Here is a 23,211-nt window from a genome sequence, read left to right as displayed (position 1 = left end):
TTTGTATACAAGATCGAGGCTCGTGAAAGAGCAAACATTAATCACACAAAAAGACAAACCGACACACAAAACACAAAAAACAAGGGGAGCGGCAGACAAGATGGGGAGAGAGGGGGGAGGACACAAAAGAGAGGGGGAAGAAGGGGAAGGACACAAACACAACATTTGAGAGCAGGGACACCGGGAGGACTTGGGGGGAGGTGGGAGAGGATTAAAACATATGAACACTGCAAGGACTCTGGGGTGAATTACCGGGGGTAGAAAAGATCAAGGTTTTCGATGGGGGAAGATAAGAGATGGTGGTGAACAGCTGTTTTAAAGACCTGGAGGGAGGAGTGGGATTGAAGGGAGTGGGGGAGTTTGTTCCAGAGGCGGGAGAAAAGGGGAATGAAAGAGTGAAGGTGAGCAGAGAGCCTAGACTTTGGCAGTTTAACCATAAGAGGGTTGCAGGCAGATCTTGTGCGACCTGCAGGAATATTGGGGGGACAGAGCACAGAGAGAGCTGGGGGAGCAAGGCCGGAGAGGAGTCGGTAGAAGACAGAAAGACCACCAACCTGCCTGCGGTGAGTGAGTGAAAGGCCCTCGGCGTTGACTACATCGCAGGAGATTCCAATGATTCTGAAAGCTTTGGCCTCAACAGCGTGAAGCCGAGCAAGGTGTGAGGCAGGAGCACCAGCCCAGAGGGGGGAACAGTATTCCATTGAGCTGCGGATGAAAGCCTTGTATGTGGTGAGGAGCTCAGGTGTGCCAAGGAAGGACTTCGCACGACGGAGGATGCCCAGTCGGCGACTGGCTTTGGAGGCCAGCTTGGAAATGTGGTTTTCCCAAGAAAGATCATGGCAGATAGTGAGACCCAAAAGCTTGAGCGACAGAACTTCTTGGAGAGGATTGTTGAGAAAGTAGATGGGAGGGTTGTCCAGTCGGTCCTTTCGGAGAGACATTGTAAGAGTGTGAGATTTGTCAGGATTGAAAGACATGTTCCACTTGTTTGACCAGTCTGTGATTTTGTCCAGGTCTGCAGAGAGTGAGGAGGGTGCAGACTGCCGATCTGAGGGATGAGGAATGGAGCGACAGAGAGTAGAGTCGTCAGCAAAGAGATAGAGAGGATTTTCAAGAGAGTCAGAGAGATCATTGATGAAGACCAGAAAAAGCACAAGGCCCAGAACACTACCTTGGGGAACTCCAGCCTGAACAGGAAGAGGAGATGAGAGAAACCCATTCAGGGCCACACGTTGACTACGACCAGAGAGGAAGTCCGCCAGCCATGCGTGGAGATTTCCATGGATACCAAAGGAGGAGAGTTTGGAGAGCAGAGCAGGGTGCCAGACCGTATCGAAGGCACGTGAAATGTCAAGGGAGACAGCTCTAATTTCCTGTTTGGCGTTGAGGACCTCCATCCATTGTTGAGAAAGCAGAAGCAGCATGTCCAGAGTAGAGTGACCAGGTCTGAAACCAAATTGATGATCAGAGATCAAGCCATTGGAGAAGAGGAAAGATTTAATATCTGAAGCAATGATGGATTCCATGACTTTGCTGATAATTGGGAGAAGGCTGATTGGTCTGTAGTTGCTGGGATCTGTTTTTGCACCTTTTTTGTGCAAAGCGGTGATGTTGGCTGATTTCCAAGCAGATGGCAGATGACCTTGAGCAAAAGAGAGGGTGAAGAGAACAGAAAGAGGGAGTGAAAGAGCAGAAGAACATGATTTTAGGACCCGTGGGCTGATGCCGTCAGGACCAGTTGCAGAATCAGAGTCGAGGGTTGACAGAAACTTTTCCACCTTGTCAGGAGGAAAGGACACAGAGTCCAGGAGCAGCTGGGTACGACTGGGTACGGTGGGTACAGAGAGGGATGGGTTTGGGACACAAGATTTAGAGGCAAACACAGAGTTGAGGCATTCAGCTTTTTCACGTGCGGAGTCAGCCGTTAAGCCGTTTGAGGTGAGGGAGGGGATGGAGGGGGAACAAACACCAGAAACAGATTTGACCAGACGCCACCAGGATTTGGAAGAGGGAGACAGATAAGAGAGTTCTGTCTTGAGAATGGTGAGATATTGTTTCCTGGCTCTCCTGAGGGTGGACACACACTTGTTTCGGGCTTTGTGAAAGGAAATGAGATTTCCTTCCGTTGGATTTGCTTTCCAGGAGACGAAAGCAAGTTGTTTCAGGGCAACAGCCTCACCACAAGATTCCGTGTACCATGGACGGGAGGAAGGGTATGACAACTGAAGACGAGATGGTATAAATCTGTGCATGAGAGAGAGCAATTTACTTTGAAAGAATTCCCAGGATGAGTTGATGTCAGAGGCGGTAGAGATGGGAGACCAGTCCAGATGATTGATGGCTGCTTGAAGACCGTGCCAGTTGGCCTGAGTGAAATGCCAGACTCGTCGACGCTGAGGAGGCTCTCTGAGAATGGTCAGAGAGATGTCCACTTTGACAAGCACATGATCAGATGAGCCGATTGGAGCAGAAGAAGAGCAGCAGACATTTTCAGGGAAGTTTGTCATAACCAAATCCAGAAGAGAAGATGCTCCGTTGACTGAGATCCGGGTCGGGAAATTGACAGATTGTGTCAGTCCCAGTGAGTCGCAGAAGTCCTTTGCTGAAGAGCCATGGCTGGTGAGAGAGGTACCCACACCCAGCCAACTGGCATGGTGACAATTGAAATCACCACATATGAGGAAGAGAGAGTTGGGATGGGTAGATAGAAGTTGGTCCATATTATCAGACAGTGAGATGTAGATGGAGTCATCGCTGATTGGTGGACGGTACAACACACATATGAACAAAAGGTGGGAGCGAAGGGGAAGCCGTAGCCAAAGGTATTCCTGGGGGTGAGGTGGAGAGAGGGCAGTGGAGGGCGAGTGAGGAAGAGAGTTTTTTATAAAGATAGCAACCCCACCTCCAGGACGAGGCTCAGGTCTATCATACTGGAGGAGGGAGTAACCTGGGAGAGATACCAAGGCATCAGAGACATCATGAAGGAGGAAAGTTTCTGTTAAGCAGATCACATCTGGTTTGTCAGAAGCAACCTGTATGGAGAGGTCAGTCAAGTTTGAGCGAAGGCCCCGGATGTTTGAGGTCCATACCGTTAATGAAGAGGAAGGGGGAGCATCGGGTCCAGAACAGGGGGGGGGGAGGGGTAGGGTAAGATGTGGAAGAGGAGGAAGAGGTAAGGAGAGCTGTTGAAGGTGTGTCAGAGATTTCAGAATAGCTTGGAGAAAGGGAAGAATGGGGCAGACAAAAGGTTTGATGGAGATTGGGTGAGGCACAGTGAGGTGTTATTTGAGGAGGGGGAAGAGCAAGGCAGGAGGTTTGGGGAGATGAAGGTGAAAGTTGGAAGGAGGAAGAAGCAGGGAGGATGCTTTGAGGAGGAGGGGTGAGAGGGGAGTCTAGGAGGGGAGGAGCGAGGGAGAGTCTCGGAGGGGAGGGGTGTGGGGGGAGTTTAGGAGGGAGGGGAGGGAAGGGGCAAGGGGGGAGATTTGAAAGGGATGGGTGATGGGGAGGATTTGGAGGGGAGGGGTGAGATTGGATTTTGAAAAGTGTACGATTCATGGGAAACGAACATTTTTTGCAAAATGAGTTTGAGACCTTCGAGTCAAAAATACGTTTGAGGACACTGGAGGAGGGATGGAGTTCTGGATAGTTTATGGAATGTAGAAAGGAGGAACTGTAAGAGATGGTATTATATATATTTTTTGGAATGAATAGATTTGGTGAGCAAGACGAAAGCATCCTTTTGTAGGAAAAGAAGAAAAGGGTGTTATAATATATGAGAGAAAATAGTTGTTCAGGGGAGAGATTATACATTTCTAACCGCGTGATCGCGAACGAAGAACGAACGAACAAAAAGAACAACAAATAAACGAATAAGACCTGGGAAGGAAATATTTTTTTGGGTTTTTTTTTTTTTTTTTTTGTGAGTACAGATATTAAACAAGGAGGTACGGGGTGAACGACTGGTACGAAACAGAGAACGAAAATAATTTCAGCGCATTCGACGAATCGCTGAGAGAAAAACAAACCACAAGGTCTGAGACGGTACGGTAGTCTAAGCCTACGAGTACTAGGCCGCAGAATACTCGATACCATTAACCGACGATTGTGTATACATGAACGAAAAATTAGCACCGAAAATTTTCCAAAAGATACGCTGTTGGTACATACACCGAAAGATAGATACAGTCTCGACAAAAACACAATTGAGAAATACCACTTAGCTTCGAAAGCGTGAGCGCATGGAGCAGCTTCGAAAAGACGTGACCTCGCCGTGATCTCGCGAGATCCTATTTGGAACGGTATTCTGCAAAACAAGGTGCAATGCTTTATGCAAAGCAAAAGGAATTGCATACAAAATGCCTAATGCGCATTATACAACTTATTCACTCCCCTTTGTATTTCTTGTTTTCCACTGTACCAATAATACATTCACCATAAAGTTGCAGTTGCTCGTATTTGATTCCTGTATGTACTCGTATATCACTTGAGCGTTCCTTGATTATTATCGATACTGTACGAATAATTTTGAATCCAGATGTTTGGTACTACAGAACTTTAAAATACAAGAAAACAAACATGACATAATAGGTTTAACCAAAGCTTGTCGTACTGTACTTCTCAAGGTAAATCACAGCAAGAGAAAGAAGGAAGTGAAAGAGAGTCATCACTCTCAACTCTGCTCCAGCCAATTGGAGCCAGAGATAGTGGTGACTGAGCCAACCAATGGGTGTTCAGATTACCAATTACGTCATGACTGATGAACCAATCAGTGTCGCTCTTACATCGACATGCTTATATGTGCACACTCTTTCACTTCCTTCTTTCTCTTGCTGTGATTTACCTTGAGAAGTACAGCATGAAAAGCTTCAGTTAATCTTATTATGTCGTGCTTGTTTTCTTTCATTTTAAAATTTTGAATCCATGCCTCTTGGTTTGAGAACTTGGGATCAAAACATTCAAACTGTGTGTGCCTTTTTTGTTCGTCTTGCTTGTGGGGTGGGGGGGGAGGGGTAGTTTTGATGGCTTGTTTATATTATTTGAGACAACGCAAAGTTACTTGCACATGGAGCAGTTTATCAGGAAAGGCAAAATGACACCAATGTAAAACTTTGAAAGAGATAGTTAGATGCTAGATCTTAGCATCGAAATTTATTAAATCTTAGAAATTCGGCCTATGTTGACCTTTTGGCCTATGTTGACCTCAGAAATAGTTGCGGGTTGAATTCAGTGACCTGGTATGCAAATATTCTTAAAATTTAAAGTCGATCAGATGAAAATTTACAATTTTAGAAATTCGGCCTATGTTGACCTTTTGGCCTATGTTGACCTCAGAAATAGTTGCGGGTTGAATTCAGTGACCTGGTATGCAAATATTCTTAAAATTTAAAGTCGATCAGATGAAAATTTACAATTTTAGAAATTCAGCCTATGTTGACCTTTTGGCCTATGTTGACCTTTGGCCTATGTTGACCTCAAAAATACTTTGTGGTTGGCTTTTCAATGTCCATATATGCAAATCCTCTTGAAATTTCAAGTCAATCAATGAAAATTGAGGATTTTAGAAATTTGGCCTATGTTGATCTTTTGGCCTATGTTGACCTTTTGGCCTATGTTGACCTCCAAAATACTTGGTGGTTGAATTCAGTGTGCAGATATGCAAATCCTATTCAAATTTCAAGTTGATTGGATGAAAATTGAGGATTTTAGAAATTTGGAAAAAGTGGTTGACCTTTGGCCTATGTTGACCTTTTGACCTCAAAAATTAATAGGATTTTGTCAGACCACGAACTCTACCATTTGGTGAAGTTTCGTAAAGATCGGTTTAAAAGTGTGACCTGTAGGCAAGTATAAGTGAGTGGACAGATAAACACACACACACACACACACTCACAAACACAAACACAGACCAGAGTGATGAACATACTTGGACAAAAAAAATTTTCGCCAAGTAATAACGCACAACACCAACCAATACAGTATCATTGAAAAATCTTCGATTCTCGCAAGTAATAAACCTTTATTTGTCTTTGTTTTGAAACGGAAGGAAAATGCTGTCTGCCACAATCTATCCAAGGACACCATTCTTGGTTTCCGTTTGTAAGGATTAAGACTTTTGTGTTTGGGCTTGTTCTCCATTAGTTACTGGAGTAACTGCCTTAAAGTTCGATGCTATTATTATGAGATTAGAGGCACGCAAGGACAAGCAGATGGTGTGGGATCTTTTTGTGCCATCATCTACCCTTAAAAGTGGTACAATCTTACAGCACCCTCGAGACATTGTGATAGTGTACTCGCATATGAATTGTATGGCACCACATTTGATCGCTGGCAGAATTTAATCTAAATATAAAGTTGTTGTTGGGGTTGAAGCATGCGTATGTGTGGTATGGTATGCACGATATGGTGTGAATGGATGTATGTGGACACATGCACGCACAGACACATGCACAGACACACAGGCACAGGCGCGCACATAGAGAGACACACATAAACAGAGGCACACACACACAGAGACAGACACACACACAGAGACAGACACACACACACACACAGAGACAGACACACACACACACAGAGACAGACACACACACACACAGAGACAGACACACACACAGAGAGACAGACACACACACAGAGAGACAGACACACACACAGAGAGACAGACACACACACACACAGAGAGACAGACACACATACAGAGAGACAGACACACACACAGAGAGACAGACACACACACAGAGAGACAGACACACACACACAGAGAGACAGACACACACAGAGAGAGACAGACACACACGCAGAGACGGAGGCGCGCGCGGACACGGAGGCGCGCGCGTACACGGAGGCGCGCGCGGACACGGAGGCGCGCGCGGACACGGAGGCGCGCGCACACACGGAGGCGCGCGCACACACGGAGGCGCGGGCGCACACATGGGCGCCCACTTGCACATACACATACACACAGACGCACACTTGCACATACACATACACATACACACACAGACGCACACTTGCACAAACACATACACACACACACACACACACAGACGCACACTTGCACATACACATACACACACAGACGCACACTTGCACATACACGTACACACACAGACGCACACTTGCACATACACGTACACACACACAGACGCACACTTGCACATACACATACACACACAGACGCACACTTGCACATACACGTACACACACAGACGCACACTTGCACATACACGTACACACACAGACGCACACTTGCACATACACGTACACACACAGACGCACACTTGCACATACACGTACACACACAGACGCACACTTGCACATACACACACACAGACGCACACTTGCACATACACACACACACAGACGCACACTTGCACATACACACACACACACACACACACACACACACACAGACGCACACTTGCACATACACACACACACAGACGCACACCTGCACATACACACACAAACACACAGACGCACACTTGCACATACACGTACACACACAGACGCACACTTGCACATACACACACACACAGACGCACACTTGCACATACACACACACACACACACACACACAGACGCACACTTGCACATACACACACACACACACAGACGCACACTTGCACATACACACACACACAGACGCACACTTGCACATACACACACACACACACACACACACAGACGCACACTTGCACATACACACACACACACACACACACACACACACAGACGCACACTTGCACATACACACACACAGACGCACACTTGCACATACACACACACACAGACGCACACTTGCACATACACACACACACACACCCATACACACACAGACGCACACTTGCACATACACACAGACGCACACATCGACACATAGACACAGACACAGACACACACACTGCATCTTAGAGCAAAACGTCCTTTTGTGCGATTCTGTACTCTTGGTGTTTCAACCAGAAAATTGTTTTAGTCGTGTCATTGTTTGGATCCCCTTTTTTTAGGGTTTGCTGACTATGGATTCTATGCATCACCTGCTGAGCAGCGTCCACCCTTCTCCTATACGGACTTCAGTGGTCGTACGGCATTGAGAGGTGCACTTCCGCCTCCTGCAAGTGCCTCACCCATGCACCAAACTACACAGGAACAGTTCTCCAACACAGGTGTATACTGGGTAGCTCATAGGTATAGGTTGTACTTTGAGTGAGTGTGTCCTTGCTGCACAAGATAAGCAGGAGGTGAAAACGGTCTTTCAAAAAGGACGCTCCATTTTATTATGCCTCCGCCGACAAGGTCGCCGGAGGCATTATGTTTTCGGGTTGTCCGTACGTCCGTACGGGCTAAACCTCGTTTTTGTCAGCAACCATATGTCCGATTGAGACGAAACTTTCAGGGTAGGAGTGACATGCATACAGAATGTTTTTATGATAATTGTGATGTCATAGGTCACGTGGTATGGCAGCCATCTTGTATTAAAGGCAAATAATTAAAAATTATTTCACGGAAACCGCTGAATGGAAAAATGTGAAACTTGGCACATTGTCAAGTACTCACAATGGGGAACAAAACATGATAATGATGATATCATAGGTGAAGTGGTATACTAGCCAAAAATGTTTTAATCGAATTCCTTATCCTAAAAATCTGAAATTGCATGCACACGATCTATGCCCCATTTGTATTGAAATATTAAATTTATGACATCATAGGTCACATGGTTTGACAGCCGTATTGGATTGAAGGAAAATATTAAATAATTATATCTCTGAAACCGCTCACCCTATCAATGCGGAATTTTACAAATATCATCTAACAGCACTGTTGCATATCGTTTGAAAATGATGATGTCATAGGTCACGTCGTTTGGCAGCCATCTTGGATAGAAAAACGAACCTTATTGATCAACACGAAACTTCACAAACGTGATCCCCTACCCATACATGGGCAGAGTGATGGCATCTACCCATTGTGGGACTATGGAGGCATATTAGCGACAGTCGCATTTTTTTAATGCTTTCCCCAACATCGTCGCTGGAGGAATTATATTTTCGGGTTTTCCGTCCATCCGTGCATCTGTGATAGGTTTTTCTTGCTGTGATAACTTGAGAAAGGCTGAAGGGATCTACGTCAAACTTGGTAAAGGTATGTATAATGATGTCAAAGCGAACTGATTAGATTTTTGGGTCAAAGGTCAGAGGTCATGTTACATAAAAGTCCTGTTTCTGCGATAACGTGTGAACCAGTGATGGAATTTTGACCAAAGTTGGCACAAGTATATATTATGATGCACAAGTATGTATCTTTTCAACCCCTGTTGATCCACCCCAAACTCACCTCCTTCAAATTCCCTGTTTTCTTTCCTGAAAGTCCCTGTAGAGTCAATCTTGTTTATCCCGTGTACCCCGCCCCAGCCCTCTCTCTTCCACAGATCTCCCTATGTCCCTGTTCCCTAATGTTGTGCTGCCCTAATGTGAATATCCCTACTCTGCACCCAATGTTTCTTGAAGGTTGCCCATTTTCTAATGCAGACCAGACACTCATCGACTTTCCCCAATCTAATGCTCCTAAACCACTTCTCATACCCTCACAAAGTTTGCCCTCTTAAAATCCAATAACCTACACCACTCTCCTGAACTTGACATCTCAACAGTAGAGTTGCACTTATTACATTGTAGTCACTTGTCCCCGGATTTTCTCCCACCTCCACCATAATGGGATCATTGCTCAAAAAGGGGTCAACACAGCACTCCTCCTCATAGGTTTTTGCACAAACTAGGTCAAAAAGCAATCCTGGACTAGGTCGAGAAAATCCTTTACTCTTCTGCCCTCTGCCTGTTTTTTATATTCACTTCCTGACTGAGACCGAATTTGTTTTGATTCTTGCCGTTAACACATCTTGCACTGTGCCAACAAAAGTGTAGCTGTATGTATGATCAAATGGGAGTCCAACTTCCATCACTGGTTCACAAGTTATCGCAGTAACAGGAGTTTTAAGTAACATGACTTCTGGAGTCTGGACTTTGACCTCGTGATCCCAAAATCTAGTCAGTTCATTTTTACATCATAATACATACCTTAACCAAGTTTGACGTAGATCCCTTCAGCCTTCTCAAGTTATTTTGTTGCTGTCACTTGCATTCTATTGAAAGATTTGCATTGAGCAGGCTGATGTGGCTGGATTACAAGCTTGTGTATAAAGATGGAACTGTGATCTTTCTAGACTTCTTGCTTTACTGCTCTCGGGCCTTTCCCCACAAGATGCAATTCACCAATGTGTACATGTATCAGGGCTCAATTAGAATATGCAATGTGGAATGGCTAAAACATGATTACATTTGCACTGTGTGTGCAGTGTCTATGTACTCACCTGGCCAAGAGGTATTTTGTTTTGGTGTTTGTGTGGATTTGGATGACAATGCTGCTGTGGTTGGTTATACTGTTTGCTGTGACTTTCATGTTATCCCTGCATGGTCGTGTTTGCCTGACGTTCTCTCGACATGTTCAGGAGCTTTTTTCAGTTTCAGTTCAGGAGTTCAAACAAAGTTTGTTTTAGATTCTTATTTGCATTTAATGTAATAAACTAGCCGAAACCCGTGGAACATCCACGGAAGAGAGGATGTGGTGTATGGATAGAGTGTACCATTATGGATGGCATAGGGGATTTGCTTGTCCGAGTAAGAGTTAGGAAGAAAGATGAGAATGAAGAGTGCGTATATGAACAACGATCGCCGACACCGGCACAAATGCATGCTCTGGATTGTCCACTCAGTGGACGGCTTGCTTTCGCCTTCGCCTGTCCAATCAGCGGACGGCTTGCTTCGCCTTCGCCCAGCAGACGCCAATACGATGGCGTCGTAAGATGGCGTCGTATCGGCAGTTAATCGGATGCTTTTGGGCCCCAACGTCGGCTAATTCAGATTTTTCGAGTATGTCTGTACGTGATAAACAAAGAGCACGGTTCATAGATTGTAAATCCATTAGTGCCGTGGGCATCGGGTCACTGGGTGCGGCGTAAAAGGGATAACAAAGTCGAGTCCTTACGCTATTATTATATAGACTAGCCGAAACCCGTGGAACATCCACGGAAGGGAGGATGTGGTGTATGGATAGAGTGTACCAATATGGATGGCATAGGGGATTTGCTTGTCCGAGTAAGAGTTAGGAAGAAAGATGAGAATGAAGAGTGCGTATATGAACAACGTATTTATTGCAATCTACTTAAATGACAACGCTACGATATACTTTTGAAAAATGAATGGATTCGTAATAGGAATCGGCATAGCACCACTCTGGCCATTTTTTATGAGACTATATGGTGTGGGTTGGATTTGTGTGAACAAAATCAAGAAAAAGGCGACACTTTGTAGAATCCAACTTACACTGTGTATAAAGTGTCACCTCCTGACTTTGTATTTTATATTGTTAGAGACAAAACAAACACTAAATAACATAGCCACATATCAACAACGTGTATTTTCAATTTTCACTTGTGCAAAAATGCTACTCACAATTACATCGCCTGTGCGTCGGCCTGTGATTGAGCCAGAGAGTTGGCCTGTGAGTCAACTTCCTTTCCAATGTCTGCAAGAGTTGAAATACTGATTGTGCATGTGTAAAATTATATGAAAGAAGAACATGCATATCAATAGACGATGCCATTGAAAAGGAGCGCAGCTGTCAATAGAAAAGGATGTCTGACTTATCAATTTGACATTATTGCACAGGAAATGACAAACAAAGAAACAGTTCATTTCCATCGGGTAATATTACGATGAGAGATCAGCCGATACCTTTATTATGTCCATCAGCATCCAAGGCACTTAGGAAAAAAAAAAAACGTGGCATCAGCCAGCCGCAGCCAACTATCACGTACCGTCTCAAAGTCAATGCCATCCTTTTATCTCTTCGTATACACCTCACTGATTTCTACCTTATCGTGAACAGGGTAAAGCCTACTTTGATAATCATGAACGGTGGCAGATGCAGGAGCGAAACGTAAGCGTAGGCCTCGGCCCTACCTATCCAGTTGTTGTTTCCGTTGTGTAAGGGGGGAAAAAAAAAAACATTTTGGCCTCAGACCTTTGAGAGTACGTCGTTCCGTTAACTTTTTGAACGGGCCTCGTATGCCATGCTTCGTCAACGTTGGGTTGTTTTTAAATGATTTGAAGGATTAACTTAAGCACCGTGAATAGAGCAGATACTGATGGGCTGCTGATCGGTTTCACTTCGTTGTTATCACAGTATATGGAAGAAATTATGGTAAACCCACCTGATGAGGTTAGCGTACACCGCCATCGATGACACCGGCACAAATGGCGGAACAGATGGATTCTTCTTCATCGCATTGCATCGCATTCTCTTCCTGTGAAACTGTTTCATAGAACTGTGTCGTTGATGTACATTTTTAGCCGCGTCGCAGACGCTGCTCATAGAGTGCACTCTGCTGTTGTTGTTGTTACCACGTCTTCTTCTTCTTCTTCTTCTTCTTGCAGAGAAGACAAAACCTCAAAGCTCCACCCATTCTGGGAACCATAGCTCCACCCATTCTGGGAGAGCCTTCATATAAACAAATATCCACCATTTTATTAACTCGCATAGCTTTGAGGCCTGTTTTGTAGGCCCGTGGTGTCTTCCTCTCACACAGTTTTCTTTCAAATCAAATTCGATATATCATTTCATTTTTCACAGTCGCCAACATAGTTTTAGACTCGGTTGAAAAAAAACGGGAAGAAAATGCGATGAAAGTTGCCCTTTATAGAACGAAATGAATTCTCAAAGGCCTGTAACTTCAAGTCCATTGCCATATTTTTTTTTTAAATCGCGGCATGCTCAGTCATACACCGCCCGAAATAACAGATGGGAAAATGCCGAGATATATATATTTTGTTTAAATCGCGGCATGCTCAGTCATACACCGCCCGAAATAACAGACGGGAAAATGCCGAGATATATTAAAAATTCGTCCATTTGATGACAATCGTCACGATGAAATATTTAATTTATACGTCGTCACAATAATGTGGAGAGAGGAGCATAGCTTCGTTCACGTGTCGCCACACACGGGAAATTGCCGAGATATATTTTTTTCCAATCGCGGCATGGTCAGTCATACACCGCCTGAAATAACAGACGGAAAAATGCCAAGATATATTAAAAATTCGTCGCCACACACGGGAAATTGCCGAGATATATTTTCACTTTGCACAAAAATAACATCAAGTAATCGAATCAATAGGAATGTCCTGTGCTTATAACATCGACGTTATAGGCACAGCTGCATCTAGGCATTGTGTAACATTCCAACATTCCAATCCGGAATCCGCTCCAACCACAGTACTGAAACTGCTCTCCTCAAAATCACCAACGACCTTCTCCTCTCCTCTGACGCTGGCAACCTCAACATTCTCGTCCTCCTCGACCTCAGCGCTGCCTTTGACACCATCGATCACACCATCCTCCTCACCCGACTTGAATCCACCTTTAACGTTACCGGCACTGCCCTCTCTTGGATTAAATCATACCTCTCTGACAGACGCCAGTTCATCTCCATCAATAACTGCAAATCCCCCACTGCTCCCCTCCCCCAAGGTGTCCCCCAAGGTTCAGTTCTTGGCCCCCTCCTCTTCATCCTTTACCTGTCCCCCCTCGGTCACTTACTCCGCCGTCATGGTCTCCAATTCCACTGCTTCGCCGATGACATCCAGCTTTTCATCTCCACCAAGTCCGTCTCCACCGACACCCACTCTATCCTGACAAACTGCATCACTGAAATAAAATCCTGGCTTCAAATCAACTTCCTCAAGCTTAACTGTGATAAATCTGAAATAATCATCATTGGCCCAAAAACGCTCACAAAATCCACCCATAACTTTGCCCTCAACATCGACGGTATCCCAGTATCCACCTCCCCTCACATCCGGAATCTTGGCGTCATCTTTGACCAAACCCTTTCCTTCGACAAATACACTAAACAGATCACAAAGTCAGCCTTCTTTCACCTGAAAAACATTGCCCGTCTCCGCTCATCCCTCTCCTCCACGGCTGCAGAAACCCTCATCCACGCCTTCATCACCTCCCGTCTGGACTACTGCAATAGCCTCCTCTATGGTTCACCCTCAAAAATCACCAATAAACTCCAATACATTCAGAACTCCGCTGCCCATCTACTCACCCATTCCCGGACCCGTGACCACATCACCCCCGTCCTTTACAAGCTTCACTGGCTCCCCATCCCTCAGAGAATCCAGTACAAAATCCTCCTCTTGACATACAAAGCCCTCCATAACCTGGCCCCATCCTACCTGGCTGACCTCCTCTCCAGACACACTCCCACCCGCAACCTCCGCTCTGCTGGTACCAACCTCCTGACCCCCTCCATCCGGACCAAATTCAGATCCTGGGGGGACAGGGCTTTCTCCATCGCTGCTCCCACCCTCTGGAACTCACTACCTCACACCATCAGAGACTCCTCCTCACTCACCACATTCAAAACATCACTAAAGACCCACCTGTCAACACTGCATTCAACATTCAACCCACAGCATTTAACCCCTGACTATCTCTTCTCCTTCCCCTCCTTTTGCTTTAAATATTTCCCTATTGATTCTTGTCTTTTTGCAATTGTTGTTTTCATGTATTGTTATGCATTATGTTTTCCACTCTGTCAAAGCGCCTTTGGGCTTCTGGAAAAGCGCTATACAAAATAAATGAATTATTATTATTATTATTAACATCGACGCGGTTTTTGTTTTAATTAAAACTTTTTGTACTTGTTATTTTATTACATTCACGTAGTTTCACATTCTTGACTTTGTGGAGCTTCAATCTTTTGTGGTTTAAAAAAATAAAATAAAGATGGATTCTTCTTCATCGCAACGCATTCTCTTCCTGTGAAACTGTTTCTCCATTTAACGTTTCCAAAATCAAAACTTCAAAAACTTCTTCACTTCGATTCGAAAAAACTTCAAACTTCAAAAAACGTTTCCAAAACGTCACTCCATTTAACTTTATTAAAATGACGATAAAGACCATTTGACCATCGCCTTCGCCCAGCAGACGCCAATACGATGGTGTCGTAAGATGGCGTCGTATCGGCCGATAATCGGATGCTTTTGGGTCCCAAAGTCGGCGAATTCAGATTTTTCGAGTATGGCTGTACGTGATAAACAAAGAGCGCGGTTCGTAGATGGAAAATGCATTAGTGCCGTGGGCATGGGGTCACTGGGTGCGGCGTAAAAGGGATAACAAAGTCGAGTCCTTACGGTATTATTATATAGATAATTTGGTTTAAAAATATTTGACATAAGATAAGGAATGGAAACATGTTGCTTCTGTGAATTTATCACCTGTTATTTATTGCAAGACTGGCTCAATTTTTGGATGTTTGGTTTAATCAAATTTAATTAACTAGTGAACAATTCGTCCTTATCGACAGGTTCAACAACAACAACAACAACAGGCATTTTAAGGCCATTTTCCCTGCAAGAGCCGGGGTTAGTCTTGCGGTCCCCATGACAATCTTCTCCATTTTGCCCTATTTTCTGCATCTCCCCTTGTTAACCCCCTTGCCCGCATTTCTTCTTCGACCATCTTTAGCCAAGACTTTCTCGGTCTTCCCCATCCTCTACTTCCTTCTACATTCATTTCCATCACTCTTCTCAACCAGTCACTTTCATCCTTCCTCAACACATGACCAAACCATCTCATCCTGTTTCTCTTCACAGCATCCATCACAGGCTCTATTCCCATCATCTTTCGCAATTCATCATTTGTCTTCCTCTCTCTCAACGATACTCCGCACATCCACCGAACCATTTGCATTTCCACCCTTTCCAGCCTTCGTTGCTGCTCTACGTTCATTACCCATGTCTCGCTCCCATAAATCATAACACTTCTCACACATGCAGCATACACCTTTCCATTCAGCTTCAATGACACTCGCCTCCTCGTCAGCACGCCACTCAGTTCCCGAAACTTCTTCCATGCACATCTCACTCGAGCAACCGTTGCCGAGTCTGATCCACCTTCTCCATTCAGCATGTCTCCTAAGTAACAAAATGTTTTCACACCTTCCAGCTTCACGCCGTCTCCAAGATCCAACTCAACATTTCCTCCATCTGCAGCTCCCTCTGTGCACACCTTACACTTGAATGTAGCTGCCACACTGGTTAATGACCCTCTCAGACCACTACATTTTTGATGAACCCACTCAGCGCACATTGTACATTGAATGGAATTCACTCCGACACCCTTCCTGCACACAGCACACGGCCACTTCCCAGTTCGTTCCACCTCACCACATGCTTTACCACTTGCCATCACCTTCGTTTTTCCGATATTCACCTTCAGACCTTTTGTCTCCATACATTCCTTCCACTTGTTCATCTTCTCCTTCAGTCCATCCATACTTTCTGCAATCAACACCAGATCATCTGCATACAACAACTCCCACGGTAAACCCTCCTTTACGTTCTGAGCCAGCACCTCCATCACAGCTACAAATAGTAGTGGACTTAGTACCGACCCCTGATTCACTCCCACCTTCACCTCAAACTCACCACTGTTCCCCAATCCTTATCGACAGGTTCATTCCCCCAAAATTGGTGCTCGCAATACCCTCTCCCTCTGGGAACTGTGCTATGCCACATTGCGCGTGCGCGCACACACACACACACACACACACACACGCGCACACACACACACATACACTCACACACTCTGACACGCACACATTCATTCACCTCACACACACACTCACACACTGCTGTGCAAAAGTCTTCGACATGGGTAACAATATATGGATGTTTTGAGCATGAACAATTTATGCAAGGCCTCCACTAGTGTTTTGTAATATTATAACAATGTTCATTGTTATTCATACACCTTAGCTTGTTGGGTGAGAAGAAACCAAGCTTGATATTTCATAATCTTTAATTCATATTGATCAGAATCTTCAAAAATCTGTTATCCAAACTCAATGTGAACTAAACATTATCAGCTGATATGAAGGGTTGTAGTAGCTCATCAATCACACTTATAAATCAAATCTAACTGATGATTTATTGTCAGGTGTTCTTCATTAGCATCAGGTGTTCCTCTGTGCATCCATAAAGCTAAAAGCCCACTTTTCATTCTTCAGAATACAGATCTATCAGGATTATTGTTAGCTTAAAATAATATGGCTGGAATTTCAGTAAAAGATCGCCACATAATTGTGTTTCTGCATAAGGAAGAAAAACATGAAATATCTCACAACACTTGATTTTCAAGGTGTGGCATCCCAAGCACAATTAACAAGTCCAGAGAATCATCATCTGTAAATGACAAATCCAGAACTGGAATACCCAAAATTCTGTCCAAAAAGGATGACCAATGTTTGAAGATATTCTCTTAAGGAATAGAATCAAATAACTGACCAAATACAGCACTGGGTTTCTCTCATCTCCTCTTCCTGTTCAGGCTGGAGTTCCCCAAGGCATTGTTCTGGGCCCTGTGCTTTTTCTGGTCTTCATCAATGATCTCTCTGACTCTCTTGAAAATCCTCTCTATCTCTTTGCTGATGACTCCACTCTCTGCCGCTCCATTCCTCATCCCTCAGATCGGCAGTCTGCAGCCTCCTCACTCTCTGCAGACCTGGACAAAATCACAGACTGAGCAAACAAGTGGAACATGTCTTTCAATCCTGACAAATCTCACACTCTTACGATGTCTCTCCGAAAAGACCGGCTGGACTACTTTCTGAATAATCCTCTCCAAGAAGTTCTGTCACTCAAGCTTTTGGGTCTCACTATCTGCCATGATCTTTCCTGGGAAATGCACATTTCAAATCTGGCCTCCAAAGCCAGTCGCCGACTGGGCATCCTCCGTCGTGCGAAGTCCTTCCTTGGCACACCTGAGCTCCTCACCACATACAAGGCTTTCATCCGCAGCTCAATGGAGTACTGCTCTCCCCTCTGGGCTGGTGCTCCTGCCTCACACCTAGCTCGTCTTCACGCTGTTGAAACCAAATCGTTCAGAATCATTGGAATCTCCCGCGATGACGCTATCTCCGAGGGCCTTTCACTTAATCACTGCAGGCAGGTTGGTGGTCTTTCCGTCTTCTACCGACTCCTCTCCGGCCTTGCTCCCCCAGCTCTCTCTGGGCTCTGTCCCCCAAATATTCCTGCAGGTCGCACAAGATCTGCCTGCAACCCTCTTATGGTTAAACTGCCAAAATCAAGACTCTCTGCTCACCTTCACTCCTTCATTCCTCTTTTCTCCCGCCTCTGGAACAAACTCCCTCACTCTCTTCAATCCCACTCCTCCCTCCAGGTCTTTAAAACGGCTGTTCACCACCATCTCTTATCTTCCCCAATCCAAAACCTTGATCTTTTCTACCCCCGCTAATTTCACCCCAAATCCACTTTTTTGAGGTGACTTTTGACTTCTTTCCTGGAAGTCCTTGGTGTCCTTGCGTTTTATACCTATCCTGCCTCCCCCCAGGCCCTCTCCCTCCAAAAACATCTCCCGATGTCCCTGCTCTCAAATGTTGTGTTTGTGTGCTTCCTCCCCTTCTCTCCCCATCTTGTCGACCGCTCCCCTTTTTATATACTTTGTTTGCTTGTTTGTTTGATTTGTTTGTTTGATAAATGTTAGCCCTTTCACGAGCCTCGACTCTGTATACAAAAAAAACAACATAAAACTGGAATATCAGGAGTAATGCAAAAAGACAAATATGGAGTCATCAGGAGAAATCTGGATATGATTCAGGGTTTCAACTGCTACTCCTCTACCAGGCACAGTCAGATGAACCTTAAAAAAACTATTCACAAGATTCACTCCTCCATAGACAAAAAATGAGAAGGAAAGAAAGGGGAGATGGAGGAAAAATAAATAAAAAACAAGAAATATGCCGTGCATAGCACGTTAATTGCAAAATCCCTAAAATAAGTTGTTGGCCGATGATGACCTCAAAAATAATTGGTGGTTGAATTCAGTATCCATATATGCAAATCCTCTTAAAATCTCAAGTCAATCGGATGAAAATTGAGGATTTTAGAAATTCGACAAAGTTGGTGACTTTTGGCCTATGTTGACCTATTTTGAGCTTTTGACCTCAAAAACAATAGGCTCCCTCTCATTTGGTGAAGTTTTGTGAAGATCGGTTAGAAATTGTGACCTGTAGGAGGCTGACATACAGACAAACAGACAGAATAATGCACAAGACCAGCCAATATACTTGAAAATCTTCAATTTTCGCAAGTAATAAATCGTGCATCATAACACACGCATGCACACGCACACACACAGACACCCCCCCCCCCCCCCCACCTCCCTAGCCTCATCACAAAATGTACACAGCCATTCACTAGCTCACAAATCAATACACAGGTCCTCTATTTATAATGAAATTTCCATTCCTGTAAACACAAATGACGTATTTCTGCTTTAGTTAGTTAATTAATGACAAATGTATTTTAAAAGAAGACAAGCTTTGAATTGGCAAAATAACTGGTAGAAGGCACAGGTGTCGTTGTCCATCTATCAACAATACAAAGTTTACTTTTCCAATCTGGACTGAAAGGATGAGTTACAAATAAGAAAACCTCTGATGAAAGGGAAAAGGCTAAAATATATATGTCGTCGTCGTCGTCTCGATCGGGCAAATATATACAAGAACACACAAATGGTCAAACGTGCTCTGGACGGACGAGTCAAAATTTGTTATTTGGATCTAATTGAAGATGGTATGTGAGATTATGTAGAACCGGAATTTGTAAAGAGCGTTGCCTGAAGCCAACAATTAATCATGGAGGAGATTAAATTCAAGTTTGGGTATCCATAGAGTTGTGGCCAAAAATATTGGCACCCTTGCACTTTTTTCAAATAATGCACCATTTCTTCCAGAAAATTGTTGACATTAAAAAATCTTTTGGAGTCCACATTTGTATTTCTTTGGTTTGCAGTGGAACAAAACAAAAAAAAGCTGAAACAACTACGAAATCTTTGCTTATTCCACACACAAATCCTAAAATGGCCCGGACAATATTATTGGCACCTTTTAGAAGTTGTTAGAAATAATGAGATTTCAAGCAGGTGATTCTCCTTTACTTTGGAAGTGAACTCACCTGTGGTAGATGCAGGTGCCTGCAATATAAAAATCACTCATTCAACCAGTTTGAATGGAGAAAAGGAGTCATTCTGCTGTTTTGTGTCACTGTGTGTACCGCAATGAGCATGGAGAAAAGAAAGAAAACCAGAGAATTGTCTGAGGCGGTTAGACACAAGATTGTAAGCAATCATGGACAATCTCTAGTGTACAAGTCCATCTCCAGAGACCTCGAGGTTGCTTTGTCCACCGTACACAATGTTATCAGGAAGTTTAAGGCCCATGGCACTGTAGCCAACCTCCCTGGACGTGGCCGCAAAAGAAAACTTGATTGAACATTGCAGAGAAGGATTGTTCGAATGGTGGATAAAGCACCTCGATCAACTGCCAAACAGATTCAAGCTGACATTCAGACACAAGGTACGACAGTTTCAACTCGCACCATCCGTCGCCAACTCAATGAAAGGGTGTTCTATGGTAGGAGACCCAGGACTGCGAGAGAAAGAGAGACAGACAGACAGACAGACAGACATCAGAAAGCCTGACTGGTGTTTGCCAAAACACACCTGACCAAGCCAAAATCCTTCTGTGAGAATGTCCTGTGGACAGATGAGACCAAATTAGAGCTTTTTCTAAAGCACATCATCTCTGTGTTTACAGAAAACAAAATGAAGCCTTCAAAGAAAAGAACATCTTCCCTACAGTTAAACATGGATGAGGTTCAGTGATGTTTTGGGGTTGCTGTGCTGCCTGTGGCACTGCTTACTTTGAATGTGTGCATGAAGTCAGGAGATTACCAAGGAATTTTGGAGCACAATGTTCAACCCAGTGTCAAAAAGCTGGGTCTCTGTCGAAGGTCATGGGTCTTGCAGCAGGACAATGACCCCAAACACACTTCAAAAAGCACCAGGAATTGTTCAAGACAAAACGCTGGATTTATCTGATGTGGCCAGCAATGAGTCGAGATCTAAATCCCATCGAACACCTGTGGGGAGATCTGAAAACAGCAGTTGGGAGAAGGCACCTTCAAATCTGGGAGAACTGGAGCAGTTTGCACAAGAAGAGTGGGCCAAACTGCCCGTAGAGAGGTGGAGGAAGCTCATTCATGGCTACAGGAAGCTCTTGACTGCAGTTATTTTGTCCAAAGTCTGTGCTACCAAATATTAAGTCGAGGGTGTCAATAATTTTGTCAATGCCATTTATTTTTATTTTCTGATTTAAAAGGATATAGTAAGTTCTGAATCAAAAACAAAGGTTCTGTAATATTAACAGTGAAATAAAGAATTGTGGAGACCAAATACTCTTGTCAATTTCGACTTATTTTTAGAGAAAATTGTGAGTTATTTGAAAAAAGTGCAAGGGTGCCAATATCTTTGGCTACGACTGTATCCTCAGGTGGTATTGGACAATTTATGGTATATTGGCTACAGCAAAATCCCAACAAATTTCAAATCTCTGGTGGTGCAATACTTATTGATCCAAATTTCCTCTTCCAGCAAGATAATGACCCAAAACACTCACTCACTCACAAAACTCAAACACTCAACTGAAAACTCAAAAACACTCAAGTGGAATAATTAAAACTAGTTTACAAAAGAAAGAAGCTGCAGTCCTTAAACACATGGAATGGCCTCTTCAAAGCCCAGATCTCAATATCATTGAAGCTGTTTGAGACTATTTGGACAAAGACAAAGTAAAAAAAAAAAGAAGAAAATCCCAGCAACTGAGATGATCTTTGGAAGGTCTTGGAGCAATCAAAAACCAGAAAAAAACAACCCAAAACCATTCTACAAGAGTGTATAACAAAATTATTTCTGTCCCCTGAAGGATTTTAATGTTTTTTTTTAAGGAAAGCGTGGATAAATTCCCAATTAATGTATATATCAAGGGTGTGTGTGTGTGTGTGTGTGTGTGTGTGTGTGTGTGTGTGTGTGTTAGCTCCCCGTTGGACTTGGTCCAAAACGGGAGCTTATGGATTGGGTCTCGTCCGACCGTCCGTGCATCCGCAACCCTATCTTGGAGATGTATGGACCAAATTTGTTCATACTTGGCACAAAGACAATCCATGACACATGGTATACATTATGCACATCATTTTGTTTCGCGGTGTGATCAAATATGGCCGACTGGCTGCCATTTGAGTTGTAAAAAAAAAACCCGATATTGAACACCTCAACCATTTCTCGGACATGCATTTGCCGACCTTGTTCAAACGTTGCACACAGATAATGAATGATGGGTTACATATGCACGTCATTTTTTTGAGATCAGGTCCAAGATGGCCGACTGGCGGCCATTTGTTACTTAAGCGTGTCCCCAACCATTTATTGGTCATGTATAGACCGATTTTCTTCAAACTTGGCACAAAGACAATACATGAGAGTATACATATGCAGAAGATTTTGTTTTATCATCCGATCAAAGATGGCCGACTGACGGCCTTCAACAGCAAAATTACTAGAACCATGGCGGGGCTGTGACATGTTGAGTCTTTTTCTTCTTGTTTGAATGTTTTCCCTTTTCATAAAGGTGTATTTGCATTTAAAACAATTTTTTTTCCTTGTTCATCAGAATATAAAAATAGAAAATGTCTAAGACTTTTGCCCTGCAGTGTGTTTACATAAAGAACATTGGAATGTTGTCCCCACCTTTAACCCTCTTGACTAATTTTGTTGTTTGTTTGTTTTTACCGCTCACATCTTTCTGAATACACGCACCAGTTTTCAGCTCGTTCTTTTGATCTGTTCAGGAGGGCATTTGAGTTAAACAAGCAGACACACAGACATTCCAAGAATTATAATATAGCGCTGGTCACAAGAATGTACCTGGTTTTTTGTTTTTTTAAATTAGATTTCACCCGCCACAAACTTTTTAAGGCCACACGAGGTGGGAGCTACGCAAAGGAAAGTATAGATATTAGATATTAGACATTAGACAGAAAGGAGGAATCTTTTGACATTCCTCTTGAATTGAGGTAGTTTGGGATAGAGTGAAGTGCAAGATGCAGGTAAACTGTTCCAGAGTGATGCAGTGTGGCTAAAAAAAAAACTAGAAGAATACCTCATAGCATAGTCTTACACCTTGGGACAGATACAGTGTATGAATGGGAAGAAAGTGCCAGA

General features: G+C 43.8%; 1 protein-coding gene across 5 annotated transcripts in view; it reads left to right on the top strand.

The window, feature by feature from the left end:
* LOC137432218 (RNA-binding protein Musashi homolog 2) overlaps positions 1 to 23,211 on the top strand; it is a 249,447-nt gene that overhangs the window by 182,558 nt on the left and 43,678 nt on the right. For 4 of the 5 annotated variants that reach the window (XM_068123945.2, XM_068123946.2, XM_068123944.2 and 1 more), the window contains exon 12: positions 8,007 to 8,165. In XM_068123945.2, coding sequence (XP_067980046.1) covers positions 8,007 to 8,165 — 159 coding nt within the window. The remainder of the gene's footprint in view (positions 1 to 8,006; positions 8,166 to 23,211) is intronic. The other variant, XM_068123950.2, reaches the window with a different exon arrangement.

This window comes from Myxine glutinosa, chromosome 8, assembly GCF_964187855.1.
Source record: "Myxine glutinosa chromosome 8, kmMyxGlut1.1, whole genome shotgun sequence".
Taxonomy (NCBI): Eukaryota; Metazoa; Chordata; class Myxini; order Myxiniformes; family Myxinidae; genus Myxine; species Myxine glutinosa.
Note: the sequence above shows the minus strand (reverse complement) of the source record. Positions and strands in the feature narration are given on the sequence as shown.